At 41.7% G+C, this 14761-nt stretch overlaps 2 protein-coding genes across 3 annotated transcripts; both read left to right on the forward strand.

Annotated features, from left to right (window-relative positions):
* The first annotated feature begins 32 nt into the window (after positions 1-32).
* Positions 33-7121, forward strand: LOC120029083 (protein FAM133-like). Of its 2 annotated transcripts, XM_038974388.1 has the most exons (13): positions 33-166; positions 894-1087; positions 1352-1456; positions 2142-2201; positions 3635-3719; positions 4961-5019; positions 5199-5276; positions 5369-5473; positions 5560-5670; positions 5840-5882; positions 5997-6066; positions 6295-6924; positions 7035-7121. In XM_038974388.1, the coding sequence occupies exons 1-10, from the start codon at positions 145-147 to the stop codon at positions 5879-5881; spliced, it is 861 nt and encodes a 286-aa protein (XP_038830316.1). In that variant the 5' UTR covers positions 33-144; the 3' UTR covers position 5882; positions 5997-6066; positions 6295-6924; positions 7035-7121. The 2 variants fall into 2 exon arrangements, with proteins under 2 accessions (XP_038830316.1, XP_038830315.1); XM_038974387.1 differs by having other exon boundaries at positions 6295-7121.
* LOC120029164 (nucleolar protein 58-like) lies at positions 6031-10831 on the forward strand. Its single transcript, XM_038974466.1, has 17 exons — positions 6031-6034; positions 6295-6398; positions 6907-6924; positions 7035-7083; positions 7179-7323; positions 7691-7756; positions 7965-8052; positions 8613-8687; positions 8808-8867; positions 8962-9030; positions 9129-9194; positions 9316-9384; positions 9492-9530; positions 9627-9689; positions 9784-9843; positions 10060-10125; positions 10318-10831. Exons 1-16 carry the CDS (start codon positions 6031-6033, stop codon positions 10081-10083), a joined length of 999 nt encoding a protein of 332 aa, XP_038830394.1. The 3' UTR covers positions 10084-10125; positions 10318-10831.
* Positions 10832-14761: the final 3930 nt, after the last annotated feature.

Consider the following 14761-nt stretch of genomic DNA (forward strand, 5'->3'; position numbering starts at 1 on the left):
TGTTCTGCACAGGCCTACACATTTAAACAACACAACACTCACACCTTGGCCGATGGCCATATAGGAGTTACTATCGTTGTAACTCAGTCAGCTCATCATTTCACAGCAAACGACGAGGTGTAACTGGAGCGGCTGTTGAGTTGAATGGAGTTCAACAGGCCCAAAGGTATGGTGATCTATGCACTTTTAGTGATTTTATAGATTTTATAGATTACCGACATATGTTTAAAGCTTTATGTGGTGTAAAAATGTAACGGGTCTCGTTCTTTAAGTATATTCCCCAGTAAAAGTAACAATAATTTCTCATTATCACCAACTCTATAATCTACTCCATTCTGCTTTATGCGTAAATTGGAAACATGTAGATATATGACATTTGAAGCGGTGCACTGTTGTGTAAAGCTCTACAAATATTGGTCTTTTTCGGGTCATGCAGTGGCGTGGTCAAAATAAACCTGTTGTTGTCACTCAATGCATAATTCAGTTATCTGTCAGTTATTCTACTTAGGACAGACAATATATAGATGTAGTCAATTTGTTTTGTGCGTTATGGCTACAAATGTACTCTGAGTTGAATGCATCATTGCATGGGATGGAGTACAGTGTGAGAAATAAGGAAGTGCATTAGATAATATGTTTAAACCATAATATTAATAGACTTTTATGCCATTCATACATGAACAGTTGGCCTATGCATTTTTGATACTCTGGTTCTCGTTTTTGTATTGTATTTAATATTGTTTGCACTGCAAAAGCCTCAGTCTGTAGGTGATTGGTACAATAGGATACAAGTCTAAGACAACTGAACAAATATTCTAACACATGCAATACAATAACCATTGATTTGTGAATGGAAAATATAATTGTGTATTAATCTATGCTGGTTTGTGTAGTTCCAGGGCCTGTAGATGGAGATGGAGTGGGGGGAGAGGGAGGACGAGTGGTCCTGAGCCCGCTGGAGGAGATCCAGCCTGGGAGGAGTGAATGGGTGCTTGCAGAGCATGGAGGGTTAGGAGGGCTGTCTGCCGCCGACACCAGTAACGCAGCCAAGACAGAGCCCAAAGCCCCTGCAGGAGGATCTGGAAAGGTATGTCGGAGAGGGCCAGGTTCAATGGGAGGGCTGGGGAGACAATGAAAGTAGGCCAAAAATGTTGTGATAGGGGGAGAATATAGTGCACGTTTATATTCATGGTTTAGTCAAAGACTCTACAAGGAAACCAACAATGGGTCAACTAGTGTGTGCACTAGTGCATGCGTGCAGTATGAAAGCAATAGTATATTTAACATCTATTTTTACTCCGTCATATCCATCTGTCAGTTGTAACAATTACAGTCTCTCTCTCTCCTTCAGGTTGACCTGTACTCATTTAACAGCTCCCAGACTTCAGACAGCGAGGATGAGGACAAAGGCAAGAAGGAAAAGATAAAGAAGAAGCTAAAGAAGAGAAAAAAGAAGGTGAGTCGCCCAAGTGGTTCCAGTTTTAACATTCCTTACTTGGAATGTATTGCTTACTAGAGCCTCTCAAATTTGGTAAAAGAGACCCGAACGTAAATGCAGTGTCATGTCAGCTCTACACTACTCGTTTAGGGTGTAGTTGCTCCACAGCTGAGGGCTGATTTTTCTATTTGACCTTTATTTAACTAGGCAAGTCAGTTAAGAACAAATTGTTATTTACAATGACAGCCTACACCGGCCAAACCTGGATGACGCTGGGGCAATTGTGCGCCACCCTACGGGACTCCCAATCACGGCCGGTTGTGATACAGCCTGGAATCAAACCAGGGTCTGTAGTGACGCCTCTAGCACTGAGATGCAGTGCCTTAGAAGGCTGTGCCACTCGGGAGCCCAAACATTTTGATCTCCAAAAACATAGATGTATTTTGTTAATGTGTTTGCAGTAACCTATTGGAGAGTGGCTATCTGTTACCTGTCTGTCATCTCTAAGTATGTTATCTAGAAATATTGTTATTTAATAGTGGGGCATTCTGTAAGACCCTTTCTAAATTCAATAGAGAAGCATATGCATTACATTCACGCATGAAAGGTAAAGTAGGAACTAACCAAATAGGGGAGGTATCTACTGACATGTACTTTACTGGTGTCAATTATGCAATAACCTCTTTATTTTTCTTGTACACAGGATTCCAGTTCATCCTCTTCCTCCTCCTCCTCCTCTGACAGCAGCTCTTCAGACAGTGAAGTAAGCTATGCAAATCTCTTAACATGTGACCTGATGTTCATCAGCAACACATCAAGATCTGGGCTTGATTGAGCGTGTATTGTGCAATGGAACAAATAGAAAAGTCACACAAGTGTGAACCCTGCCCATCTGGCAGTCCAGTCTAAAGCTGCCTGTTTGGAATGAGTCACTGAACAAACAGAGAGAGAGAGAGTACGTTTTGGTTGGATTGGGCTGTGTGTTTAGTTTTAGACAGATATCTTGTTCATGCGAAGCCAAAAGGAGACTTGAATCCCCCAATGAAACAATTAAAGTGAAAGGAAACCAAATTGCTTTATAGAGAGTGTTTTGGCAAAGATGGTATCTAACCTGAAACCAATCCAATGTTGCTTTAATCCTGGGAATACTCTTGTCAAGCGTATCCAGATTAGGTTCCTTGCCATAGCACACAGCTTTATAAAGTGGATGTAGTATCGTCTTACTATGCCACATTGGGCTGGGCAGTTTTTATTTGATAAAAATGTGACTAATGTAATTGCTTTATTTAATCTTACTCTTCTCACTTTTAGATGTCCAATCATTTAGATTTGTCTTTCATACAAGGATAAACATGTGAATCACATTTTTGGGACATTTGTCTTGGGAAATGAGTGCACCTGTTTATTCGAGTGTGAAATAAGTGAATTTGTTAAGATTTGCTTTGATTATCGATTGCAGGTACTTTGATGCCACAATAGAAACTCAACTGTATGCTGGTCTGGAACAACGGCACTATGTTCTGTCAGCGTTAGTAAGCAGGAGACACAGGTTTGCCTGTTTGAGATATGTGGGGTTGAAAGACTAGCTGAAAGACTAAAAGCCACAATGAAACCCGTATGGTAGGCATGCTGTGACCCTCGGGACCCAGATCTAAGATAGGAAACACACCCAGTCATAACCTGTTGAGCTGGTGCCCACATGATCAGGAATCAGAGAGGTCCCGTACCACTCTTGTGGTAGGGATTTGCTTACTCTCTGGAATATGATCTGTCAAAACACTCAAACTAGCAATTATGCATAAGGTGGACGTACCTGTATGTGAATGGTGTGTGCGTGTGTGGGTGTATGTGCGTGCGTGTGTATAAGTCATTTATTAGTCATGAATAATAAAACGAGGATGGATACCCCTGGGTCGGTTGGAACCTGATAGAACCCATTCTTGTAGATGCTGACTCGTCATGCTTGTTTATTTCTGTTGAATGACCCTTTTTTGTCACGGCAGGTCCTGGAATAAATCTATGTTTACTACCCAATATGCCTTGAAAGGAAAGTACACCCAGTGATCTAAAAGGAGATGTAGCCAATGTTCCGACAGGCGCTTTTGTCCAACCTGTCAGGGTATTGTCTTGTTCTGATATGTTAACGTTAGATGAATGAGTCAAACTCGCTGTGAGTGTAGTAACTTCTGTCTGCAGGATGAGAAGAAGAAGAGGAAGAAGGCAAAGAAAGAAGGCGCTGGGGATATTATAGTACACGGTGTAGCCTTCATATCTGAGCCTGGTGAGTGACGCCTGTGTTTATGTTTATTTTTTATTTATTTGACCTTTTATTTAACTAGGCAAGACAGTTAAGAACAAATTCTTATTTTCAATGACGGCCTTGTTCAGGGGCAGAACGACAGATTTTTACCTTGTCAGCTCGGCGATTCGAAGTCCAACGCTCTAACCACTAGGTTACCTGCCGCCCCATGTGTGTTCGTGCGTGTGTACTGAAAACTACGCACTGTAGTAAATGACTGTCTTTATACACAAATGACCCCACCTTGTAACCAGTGGTGGAAAAAGTACTCAATTCTCATACTTGAGTAAAAGTAAAGATACCTTAATAGAAAATGACTCAAGTAAAAGTGAAAGTCACCCAGTAAAATACTACTTGAGTAAAAGTCTAAAAGTATTTGGTTTTAAATATACTTAAGTATTAAAAGTAAATGTAGTTGCTGAAATATACTTAAGTATCAAAAGTAAAAGTTTGAATATTTAAAAATACCTTATTAAGCAAACCAGACGGCATCATTTTATTTTTTATTAACGGATAGCCAGAGTCACACTCCAAGAGTCAGACATAATTTAAAAACAAAGCATTTGTGTTTAGTGAGTCTGCTAGATCAGGGATGTAGGGATGACCTGGGATGTTCTCTTGATAAGTGTGTGAATTGGACCATTTTCCTGTCCTGCTAGCCATTCAAAATGTAACGAGTACTTTTGGGTGTCAGGGATAATGTATGGAGTAAAAAGTACATTATTGTTTTTAGGAATGTAGTAAAGTAAAAGTTGTCAAAAATATAAATAGTAAAGTACAGATACCCCAAAAAACTACTTAAGTAGTACTTTAAAGTATTTTTACTTAAGAACTTTACACCACTGCTTGTAACCAAACATTACACCTACATGCCTACTGCTCAAGTGACACATTCACCTCAATTCACATTATATGTATAGACATCATGGTTATGGCACAATTGTTTTATAATAAAGCAATGATGGGAGGAATATGGGTAGGCGAGGGTGTGGTAGGTGTGGTAGGTGGGCAGGTGGGTAATCACAGTCTAAAGAGCATGTATTGATTGCAATTTTACAGTTGATTGTAATTTTGTTGACTGTTGGCGTTTTATCTGACCCTGTGCATTGTTTATGTTCAATCAATCATCATCAAACAGAAACACCACAAAATACACAGAACAATGATACTATTCTAAATATTATATTCTTGTTCACTAAAACATATTGACATGTTGTTTGCAGGGCTTGAAGGCTGCACTGATCTAAACCACGAGGAAACACAGAAAAAGAAGACAGAGGATGTAAGTGGGTTTCATAACTTGTGTCATTTCGTATCATCAGCATGGCCAATTTCCTTTTCCAGGAGTGTGTACAGTAACAAGAAGCGACATTAATACTCTATATCGCAGAGTAAGTCCGCGTTTACTTCAATGTTACCATGGCAGTATTTAGAACATGCATTTTTGTCCCCACCTCATAGAATTCAGGCTCAGACAGTGAAGAGGACAAGAAGATGAAGAAGAAGATGAAGAAGAAGATGAAGAAGAAGATGAAGAAAGTATGTACAGTACCTCTCCTGTATCAGGTGGTAACGTGTGAAATGTCTCATGAAAGAGGTCCTATTCGATGTTCCTGTTTTCTGTCTCTCAGGATTCCAGCTCCTCTTCTTCATCTTCCAGCTCATCATCCTCTTCATCATCCTCGTCAGACAATGAGGAGAAGGAGAAAAAGAAGGAGACCATGAAGAAGAAAAAGGTTTGATTCAACATGACATCAGAGAAATGTGTGGTGCCCATTTTGTCTACACAGCACACTAACTATTTGTTCGGATTATTTTTCAGGATTCCAGTTCCTCATCTTCATCCTCTGATAGCTCGTCATCCTCCTCATCGGACAGCGACAAGGACAAGAAGAAGAAGAAGAAAAAGAAGAAGAAGAAGCAAAAGAAAAAGGTAAGTAAATGTCTCATTGCACCATTGTGGCTAAACAATATCAAAGTGTTATAAACTGGATATCATTCCTCGACCAAATCAGCAAATCTGACTGAAACCTTACAATGTGACCTGACATTATTGTGAAACATTTACCTGACGTCCTGACTCATGGACATTTCTCTTCTAGGATTTTTGGCTGTTCCTCCGACAACGAGGCAGACAAAAATAAGGTAATATACAGTACCAGATTAGGAGTTCTAGCGTGTTGGTAGCATGGCAAAAACATTGAAAGCTGTTTTTAAAATGAGTCTAAAGTTACATATGTTCTGTTCTGTTGTCTTTAGGAACAGGGAGAAGAGGGAGACGGACAGGGCAAGGATGAGTACAGCTGTTCTGCTGACGTTTCAGCAGCTGGTATGTCATTTCCTCTTTTAAAATGTCACAACATGTGTTTTCACAGCATGTTCTACATGCAAAGCTATTCTCATTCTCGTCATTGTAAACAGAACATCACATCAGATCTTTCATGTTCATTTATCTAACGTCAATAAACATGTCCACAATGGACGCCTATCTACTTGGTTTCACTGGGCAGAAGAAATGGCAACAAGAAATGATGACCGAACCCATGTATCTCTGCAGGCGAGGAGGGTGCTGGACTGGAGGGCACCCTGGGACAGAAATCAGGTCAAGGAAAAAAGAAGGAAGATGAGAAGAAGAAAGACAAGAATAACAAGAGGGACAAGGTGAGGTCATCGAGGTGCATGACAACATGACCTTTCGCGAGTTTTAACCCTGAAACATATCACGTACTGAAGGGGAAGTGGTCATAACGTGGTCCATCAATGGTCATAATAAGCATTATGCATCTCTTAACCTATATCAACTGTTAAACTCTGAGCGGTTTGGACCCAGTACAGTGTCGGCTCAGCTTAAGTGGTACGCACTCCGTGGAAAGAGCAGGTGTTCCTAATGTTTTATACACTCAGTGTGTATTTCTTTTGCTTTTCCTTGCCTGCTGTTGCTCTGGCTCTGTAATAGTCAATTTGTTAATGTACACCCGTATCAGAAGCCCACGGTTATTACCTTTCTAACAGTACTAAGCGTGTGTTTGTAAGACTTATAGTTTTGAAATCGAAATGTATCTAATGAAGGTAGTTTACAATATATGTGTCGCTTAGAAAATGTCAGCAGAGAGCGTCAGAGATTAACAAGGAATTCAACCTCTCACTCTTTCTCTGGGCTCTGTGTCAGAGTGATGGTGATGACAAGGTAAACACAAACATATATACAGACAGACACTCCTCTCCTCAATTTGAATTTAAACTCTCTGTATCCACTGAACGACTGTGTCTGTTGTAATACCCACTCCCCTATCACAGTGCAAGAAAGGCAAAGGAAAGGAGGGTGGTGCATCAGCTGAATGGATTTGTAAGTAAATCAAAAAAGAATTGTCTCAGAAGAGATATGGAGATTATGAAGGGGAAATCTTGAGGATGATAAAGTCTTCCTTCCCGTGACCAAAGGTGGTGGAGATTTTCCTGAAGGAATGGAAGCTGGAAATTTGAGTGATGACGAGAGAGACGGAGGCAAGAAGAAAGAGAAAGAAAAGAAGAAGAAGTTGAAGAAAAAGAGGAAGGTACTCAACTCAGTTCCCATTGGCTCCCTGTGGTACAGTACAGACAACCTTTCCCACAAGTATTTAGCTGAGCTGTGTTATTCTGCCCTAGGACTTGAGCTCCTCTCCAAAAGTGTAATGTATTGAGCTCATGTATTTAATTAAGTAATATAGCTGTAATTAACCTACTGAGTGTTTTTTCAATTGAAGAACTTTGGCTGTTCATCATCCTCTTCATCCTCGGACAGCTCTTCCTCTTCAGACAGCGAGGACGACAAAAAGAAGGTAAAAAAGAACATGAAGAAGAAATCTGAGGTTTGTGGTTCCAAACTAGCAACTACATTGTTTACTATGGTATTGTTGGAAGGTCCACACCATCCCAATATGACTGACGGATTGGACACTCTGTCTTTGCCACAGGTTTCCAGTTCTTCATCTTCCTCCTCCTCCTCCTCTTCTGATAGCGAGGAGGAAAAGAAAAAGAAGGTGAGAAATCCATGTGTTGTATAATTAAACACAAAACAAGCGTATTGTTTGTGTTGACTCACTATTGACTGTGGTAACTTCTGGATCACAGTAAAACTGTGTAACACCATAACTAAAACTATGGCCATCTATAGCCCTATGACAGACATCTGTCCTAGAAAGATGTTAAGTACTTCATAGTAACCTGCTTTTTGTTGTTGTCCCTCAGGATTCTAGTTCTTCATCCTCTGACAGCTCCTCATCTTCCTCCTCTGACAGTGATGATGATGAAGAAGAAGAAAAAGAAGATGAAAAAGGTAAGTGCAGCAATGAAATGTTGTATGTCCATATTGCCCAAGCTACTCCATATTGCCCTAGCTACTCCATATTGCCCAAGCTACTCCATATTGCCCTAGCTACTCCATATTGCCCTAGCTACTCCATATTGCCCTAGCTACTCCATATTGCCCTAGCTACTCCATATTGCCCTAGCTACTCCATATTGCCCAAGCTACTCCATATTGCCCTAGCTACTCCATATTGCCCTAGCTACTCCATATTGCCCTAGCTACTCCATATTGCCCTAGCTACTCCATATTGCCCAAGCTACTCCATATTGCCCTAGCTACTCCATATTGCCCTAGCTACTCCATATTGCCCTAGCTACTCCATATTGCCCTAGCTACTCCATATTGCCCAAGCTACTCCATATTGCCCTAGCTACTCCATATTGCCCTAGCTACTCTGGCTATTGCATCCCCTTTGGCTCTATCTCCTCAGCATTACAGCACGGAAGCAAAGGCAGACATGTTACAAATCGTCTTCTTCTTTGGAAAACACAGGATAGATGTCTGATTTAAAGTTTTGTCTGTTTCAGGATTCCAGCTCTGATGATTCAGATAGCGAGAAAGACAAGAAGAAGAAGAAGAGGAAGAAGAAGAGAAAGAAAACGGTGAGTGCCGATGCATACAGGTGTTATTTTGAGAAACCCAGTGTGCAGGGTTATGGTTAGAAGCCCACTGGTAAGTGAATTCATTACACTCTCTTAATGTTTGGGGGGGGGGGGGGACAGGATTCCTGCTCATCAGACAGCGAAGACAATACGAAGAAAAAGAAGAGGGATACGAAGAAGGTACGTTTTCTTTCTATTGTTTGTCTTGGGGGAGGGTCTTTTCAATTTTGAAAGATATCGGAGATATCAAATGAAACTGTTCTTGTGTGTCCAGGGCAATTCGGACAGCGAGGAAGACAAGAAAAAGAAGAAGGAAAAGAAGAAAAAGAAGAAGAAGGATAAGGTGTGTTTTCTATTGTGCTGTTTTGGGGAGGGTCCATTTTTTAAAGAACAGTTCATTTGAGATATCTTATGACAAGAATATTTATCTTGTGTGTCCAGGACTCGAGGAAGCGAGGAAGCGAGGAAGACAGGAAAAAGAAGAAGGATAAGAAGAAAAAGAAGAAGGTAATGTTTCAAATGTCTGTCTTGAGGAGGGTATTTATTTAAATGTTTTATTTTGAAAGAACAGTTCATTTGAGATATCTAATGACCTCGGAATGACCGGCATATTTCTATTTGTGTCCAGGACTCATCTGACAGCGAGGAAGACAAGAAAAAGAAGAAGGACAAGAAGAAAAAGAAGAAGCATAAGAAGGTAGGTTTTTTTATTGGGTGTAAAACACAAATTATAATTGAAATAACTGTTCATTTGAGATATCTAATGACAACTGAATGAGCTGAATATTTCTTATGTGTGTCCAGGACTCATCTGACAGCGAGGATGATAAGAAGAAGAAGAAGGTATGTTTTTTAATTGACTGTCTTGGAGAGTGATCCTCAAACTAACGACAGTAACTATCAGAATGTGACTGTGGATCGTTCCTCCTGTGTACCCAGGACTCTTGTTCTGACAGCGAGGAAGATAAGAAAAAGAAGAAGGGTAAGAAGAAGAAAGAAAAGGTAAGTCCCCATAAAAGTAAATGTTATTTGGCGATGAACAACAGTGAGGTGAACACTGGATTCTGACGGACCATGTCCTCTGTTTGCCCTGTAGGGCTCCTCTTCTGGAAGTGGTGATGATGATGAGGAGAAGAAAAAGAAGAAAGACAAGAAGGTAAGTACCAAGAAAGTAAATGTTATTTGGAGATGCACCAGATCCTGAGTTGAACACTGTCTTTCCTCCAGACGTGAGAAGGACAAGAAGACGATTAAAAAAAGTTAGGGAAATTCCTGGTAGACTTTTGTTGTGTATACAAACAAACATGTGACACAAAAATAGCTTAGAAACTCATTCTCCTTAAATGTACATTGGTCATTTTTGTTGTTGTAGGACTCCTGTTCCGATGTTGAGTGAGAATCTAAGAAAAAACAGAAGAAAGATGACAACAAGAAAGACGTAGGTACCAGGTAGTGAATATTGGAATTCTATGCAAAGAGAAAGCCAAACCCTCAAGGTTTTCCCTGGTGTAGTCCAATCATCTCCTCAATGTCTCAGCTCTAAAGCAGGTATTTAGGACAGCTTTGAAGTAAAAGCCACTCATAGGTGCGAGTCTGCCATTCTAATAACATCCCCTTTATTCCCTTTTAGGATGGACCTGAGAATGAAAAGTGTGGAGAGCTGAAAAAGGAGGGGAAACGTGCAGGTGGCTTGGTGATGGGAGGAGGGTGCATGGATACAAAACCATCTGACGAGGGATCAGCTGTTCCTCCAATACCCACCCTGAAGATGGAATCCTGGGGGCTGTTGGCGGACGCCAGACCCAACACTCGCCATGTGTTCCTTTATAGCTCCTCATCCTCTCTCAGTCCCAGGGATATCAGCCCCTCCCGCCTGCCACTCAGTCCCATGGAGGCCCTGATGGGGAACCCAGCCAAGACCAGTGATCGTGACCCACTGACCGGGAGAGGACCAGCCAGCAGCAGAACCACACTGCTCAAATCCATTGATCTGTTCAGGGCCCTAAGCCTTATCAGCCTTAATTAACATGGAGATTGGAAAATAGGTCAAGATGATTCATGCTCATTACAATCAGGTGTACAGGCTGAAAAGTGATCAAATGTAGAACATTCTGTCAGAAATAAAGAAATCATGTCAATAGGTACAATTTTGTGAATCTCTTTTCCAACTGAAGCTGGTCAACTTTTGCAATTAATAATCTTTTGGCTCTTTGGAAACCTCACAAGTGTCAGAAGGTGGGTGTAGCTGGTGCATGAAGTCAGGCGCAGGAGAGCAGAATGAGTGAGCAACGTACTTTACTCAACATAAAGGCACAAGGTAACAATACACTTGACCAACAATAAACGGTAATCAATTACGCAGGGGTGAAAACAGCACCCTTCGAAATACCAGCCATAACGTACCGAATGAACATAGAAACAATCACACACAAAAACATGGGGAAAACAGAGAGTTAAATACATGAACATGTAATTGGGGAATGAAACCAGGTGTGTAGAAAACAAAGACAAAACAAATGGAAAATGAAAGGTCGATTGGCGATGGCTAGAAGACCGGTGACGTCGACTGCCGAACGCCGCCCGAACAAGGAGATGGACCGACTTCGGCGGAAGTCGTGACAACACGTGAGTGACATGCAATTTGTTTATCTAAAGAAAAGTGAGAAGATTGAAGATAATTGTGTGTGTACACATGCAGGAATTTCCAGCAGTGTTCATGCAGGCTTAGCTGGTCAGACTGCACACCAGAGCCCGATACTATGAATGTAGTTTAAGGAGATATCGAGGTAACTTTGGGACAACCCGTACCATGAAAGTGATTCACCTTTAAGCCAGGTAAATTTGGTAAATCTGCTCCGGGGCAGGCTAACCCAGGGCTAACTACATTTATCCTGAATGAAGTGTCTGAGCTGTGAGTTGAGGACCAATTAAATCAGATTCTCTCCCTCTCGCAAAGATTACTTTATCATCCACTTCATTTGAGGAAGAAAACTGTCTCAAATAACTAATCTATGTAAAAAAAACAATATTAAAACTGCATGCATGATCAGAAGGATAGCTAAATATTTACCAGGAAAGATTCTTAAGCAAATAACCCAAGCATTAATTGGGAGTCAGGTGAACTACTGTTCTGTGGTCTGGGGACATGCATCAGCAAGTGAAATTAGGAGGCTGCAGATTGAACAGAACAAAGCAGCAAGGATTGTTTTAAGGTGGAGATATGGTTCTTCTGTTGAAGTCATGCGCAATGCTCTTGGTTGGTCATCAATAAACAAGATAATTGAAAAAAACATGCTTATTTTATTTCATAATTGAAAAAAACATGCTTATTTTATTTCATAATATACACCATTTAAAACGGCCAAACTCTATTCACAATAGTATTCAGTTGGTAAGAGACAGCCATTCAGTAAATACTAGGTTGTCCACCATCTAAACTCAACAACAAAAAGAAACGTCCTCTCACTGTCGACTGCGTTTATTTTCAGCGAACTTAACATGTGTAAATATTTGTATGAACATAACAAGATTCAACAACTGAGACATAAACTGAACAAGTTCCACAAAAATTGAATAATGTGTCCCTGAACAAAGGGGGGTCAAAATCAAAAGTAACAGTCAGTATCTGGTGTGGCCACCAGCTGCATTAAGTACTGCAGGGCATCTCCTCCTCATGGACTGCACCAGATGTGCCCGTTCTTGCTGTGAGATGTTACCCCACTCTTCCATCAAGGCATTTGCAAGTTCCCAGACATTTCTGGGGGGAATGGACCTAGCCCTCACCCTCTGATCCAACAGGTCCCAGACGTGCTCAATGGATTGAGATCCGGGCTCTTCGCTAGCCATGGCAGAACACTGACATTCCTGTCTTGCAGGAAATCCCGCACAGAATGAGCAGTATGGCTGGTGGCATTGTCATTCTGGAGGGCCATGTCAGGATGAGCCTGCAGGAAGGGTACCACATGAGGGAGGAGGATGTCTTCCCTGTAACGCACAGCGTTGAGATTTCCTGCAATGACAACAAGCTCAGTCCGATGATGCTGTGACACACCGCCCCAGACGATGACGGACCTTCCACCCCCAAATCAATCCCGCTCCAAAGTACAGGCCTCGGTGTAACGCTCATTCCTTTGACGATAAACGCGAATCCGACCATTACCCCTGTTGAGACAAAACCGTGACTCGTCAGTGAAGAGCACTTTTTACCAGTCCTGTCCGTTCCAGCAACGGTGGGTTTGTGCCAATAGGCGATATTGTTGCCAGTGATGTCTGGTGAGGACCTGTCTTGCAACAGGCCTACAAGCCCTCAGTCCAGCCTCTCTCAGCCTATTGCGGACAGTCTGAGCACTGTTGGAGGGATTGTGCGTTACTGGTGTAACTCGGGCAGTTGTTGTTGCCATCCTGTACCTGTCCCGCAGGTGTGATGTTCGGATGTACCGATCCTGTGTAGGTGTTGTTTCACGTGATCTGCCACTGCAAGGACGATCAGCTGTCCGTCCTGTCTCCCTGCAGCGCTGTCTTAGGCGTCTCACAGTCCGGACATTGCAATTTATTGCCCTGGCCACATCTGCAGTCCTCGTGCCTCCTTGTAGCATGCCTAAGGTACATTCACGCAGATGAGCAGGGACCCTGGGCATCTTTCTTTTGATGTTTTTCAGAGTCAGTAGAAAGGCCTCTTTAGTGTCCTAAGTCTTCATAACTGTGACCTTAATTTTCTACCGTCTGTAAGCTGTTAGTGTCTTAACGACCGTTCCACAGGTGCATGTTCATTAATTGTGTATGGTTCATTGAACAGGCATGGGACACTGTTTAAACCCTTTACAATGAAGATCTGTGAAGTTATTTGGATTTTTACGAATTCTCTTCTATTTTTTTTTTCTGAGTATATGTGTTATCCAGACAGAAAAGAAAAATAGGCTAAATAACATTTCGATTTAGAGCAATAAAGAAATGGAATACTTTAACTGAGAAAACCAGAAACCTTTCAATATATAAATTGAAACAACACTTTAAAACCATTTAAATATAATACATAGGAAAGTTGTGCAGGACTATGGTAGATGAAGAATCAATCTTTCTTTTCAGACTGTTAGAGTATTTATCTGGTCAATATGTCAGTGTATTATGTCTGTTTGTAACAGTGTGTTATATGTGAAATGTGATCATATTATACATTTTATTTTAATATTTAAGGACTCTTGGAAGATTAGTCCAAATGAGGACTAAAAGAGAGCCTAATAAAATAAAATAAAACTGCAAGGTGACTGGGTATATGGCCGAATACAAACAGTGTAGTCATTCCCTCCGCAAGGCAATCAAACAGGCAAAATGTCAGTATAGAGCCAAAGTGGAGTCACAATTCAACAGCTCAGACACGAGACGTATGTGGCAGGGTCTACAGACAATCACGGACTACAAAGGGAAAACCAGCCGCGTTGCGAACACCGACGTCTTGCTTCCGGACAAGCTAAACACCTTATTCACCCGCTTTGAGGATAACACTGTGTCACCGATGCGGCCTGCTACCAAAGACTGTGGGCTCTCCTTCTCCGTGGCTGACATGAGTAAGACATTTAAGCCCGTTAACCCTCGCAAGGTGCTGCCAGCCCAGACGGCATCCCTAGCCGCGTCCTCAGAGCATGCGCAGACCAGCTGGCTGGAGTGTTTACGGACATATTCAACCTATCCCAGTCTGCTGTCCCCACTTGCTTCAAGATGTCCACCATTGTTCCTGTACCCAAGAAAGCAAAGATAACTGAACTAAATTACTATTGCCGCGTAGCACTCACTTCTGTCATCATGAAGTGCTTTGAGAGGCTAGTTAAGGATCATATCACCTCTACCTTACCTGACACCCTAGACCCACTTAAATTTTCTTATCGCCCCAATAGATCCACAGACGATGTAATCGCCATCGCACTGCACACTGCCCTATCCCATCTGGACAAGAGGAATACCGATACAAGAATCCTATTCATTGACTATAGCTAAGCATTCAACACCATAGTACCCTCCAAGCTCATCATTAAGCTCGGGGCCCTGGGTCTGAACCCCGCCCTGTGCATCTGGGTCCT

Source organism: Salvelinus namaycush, chromosome 34, assembly GCF_016432855.1.
Source record: "Salvelinus namaycush isolate Seneca chromosome 34, SaNama_1.0, whole genome shotgun sequence".
NCBI lineage: Eukaryota > Metazoa > Chordata > Actinopteri > Salmoniformes > Salmonidae > Salvelinus > Salvelinus namaycush.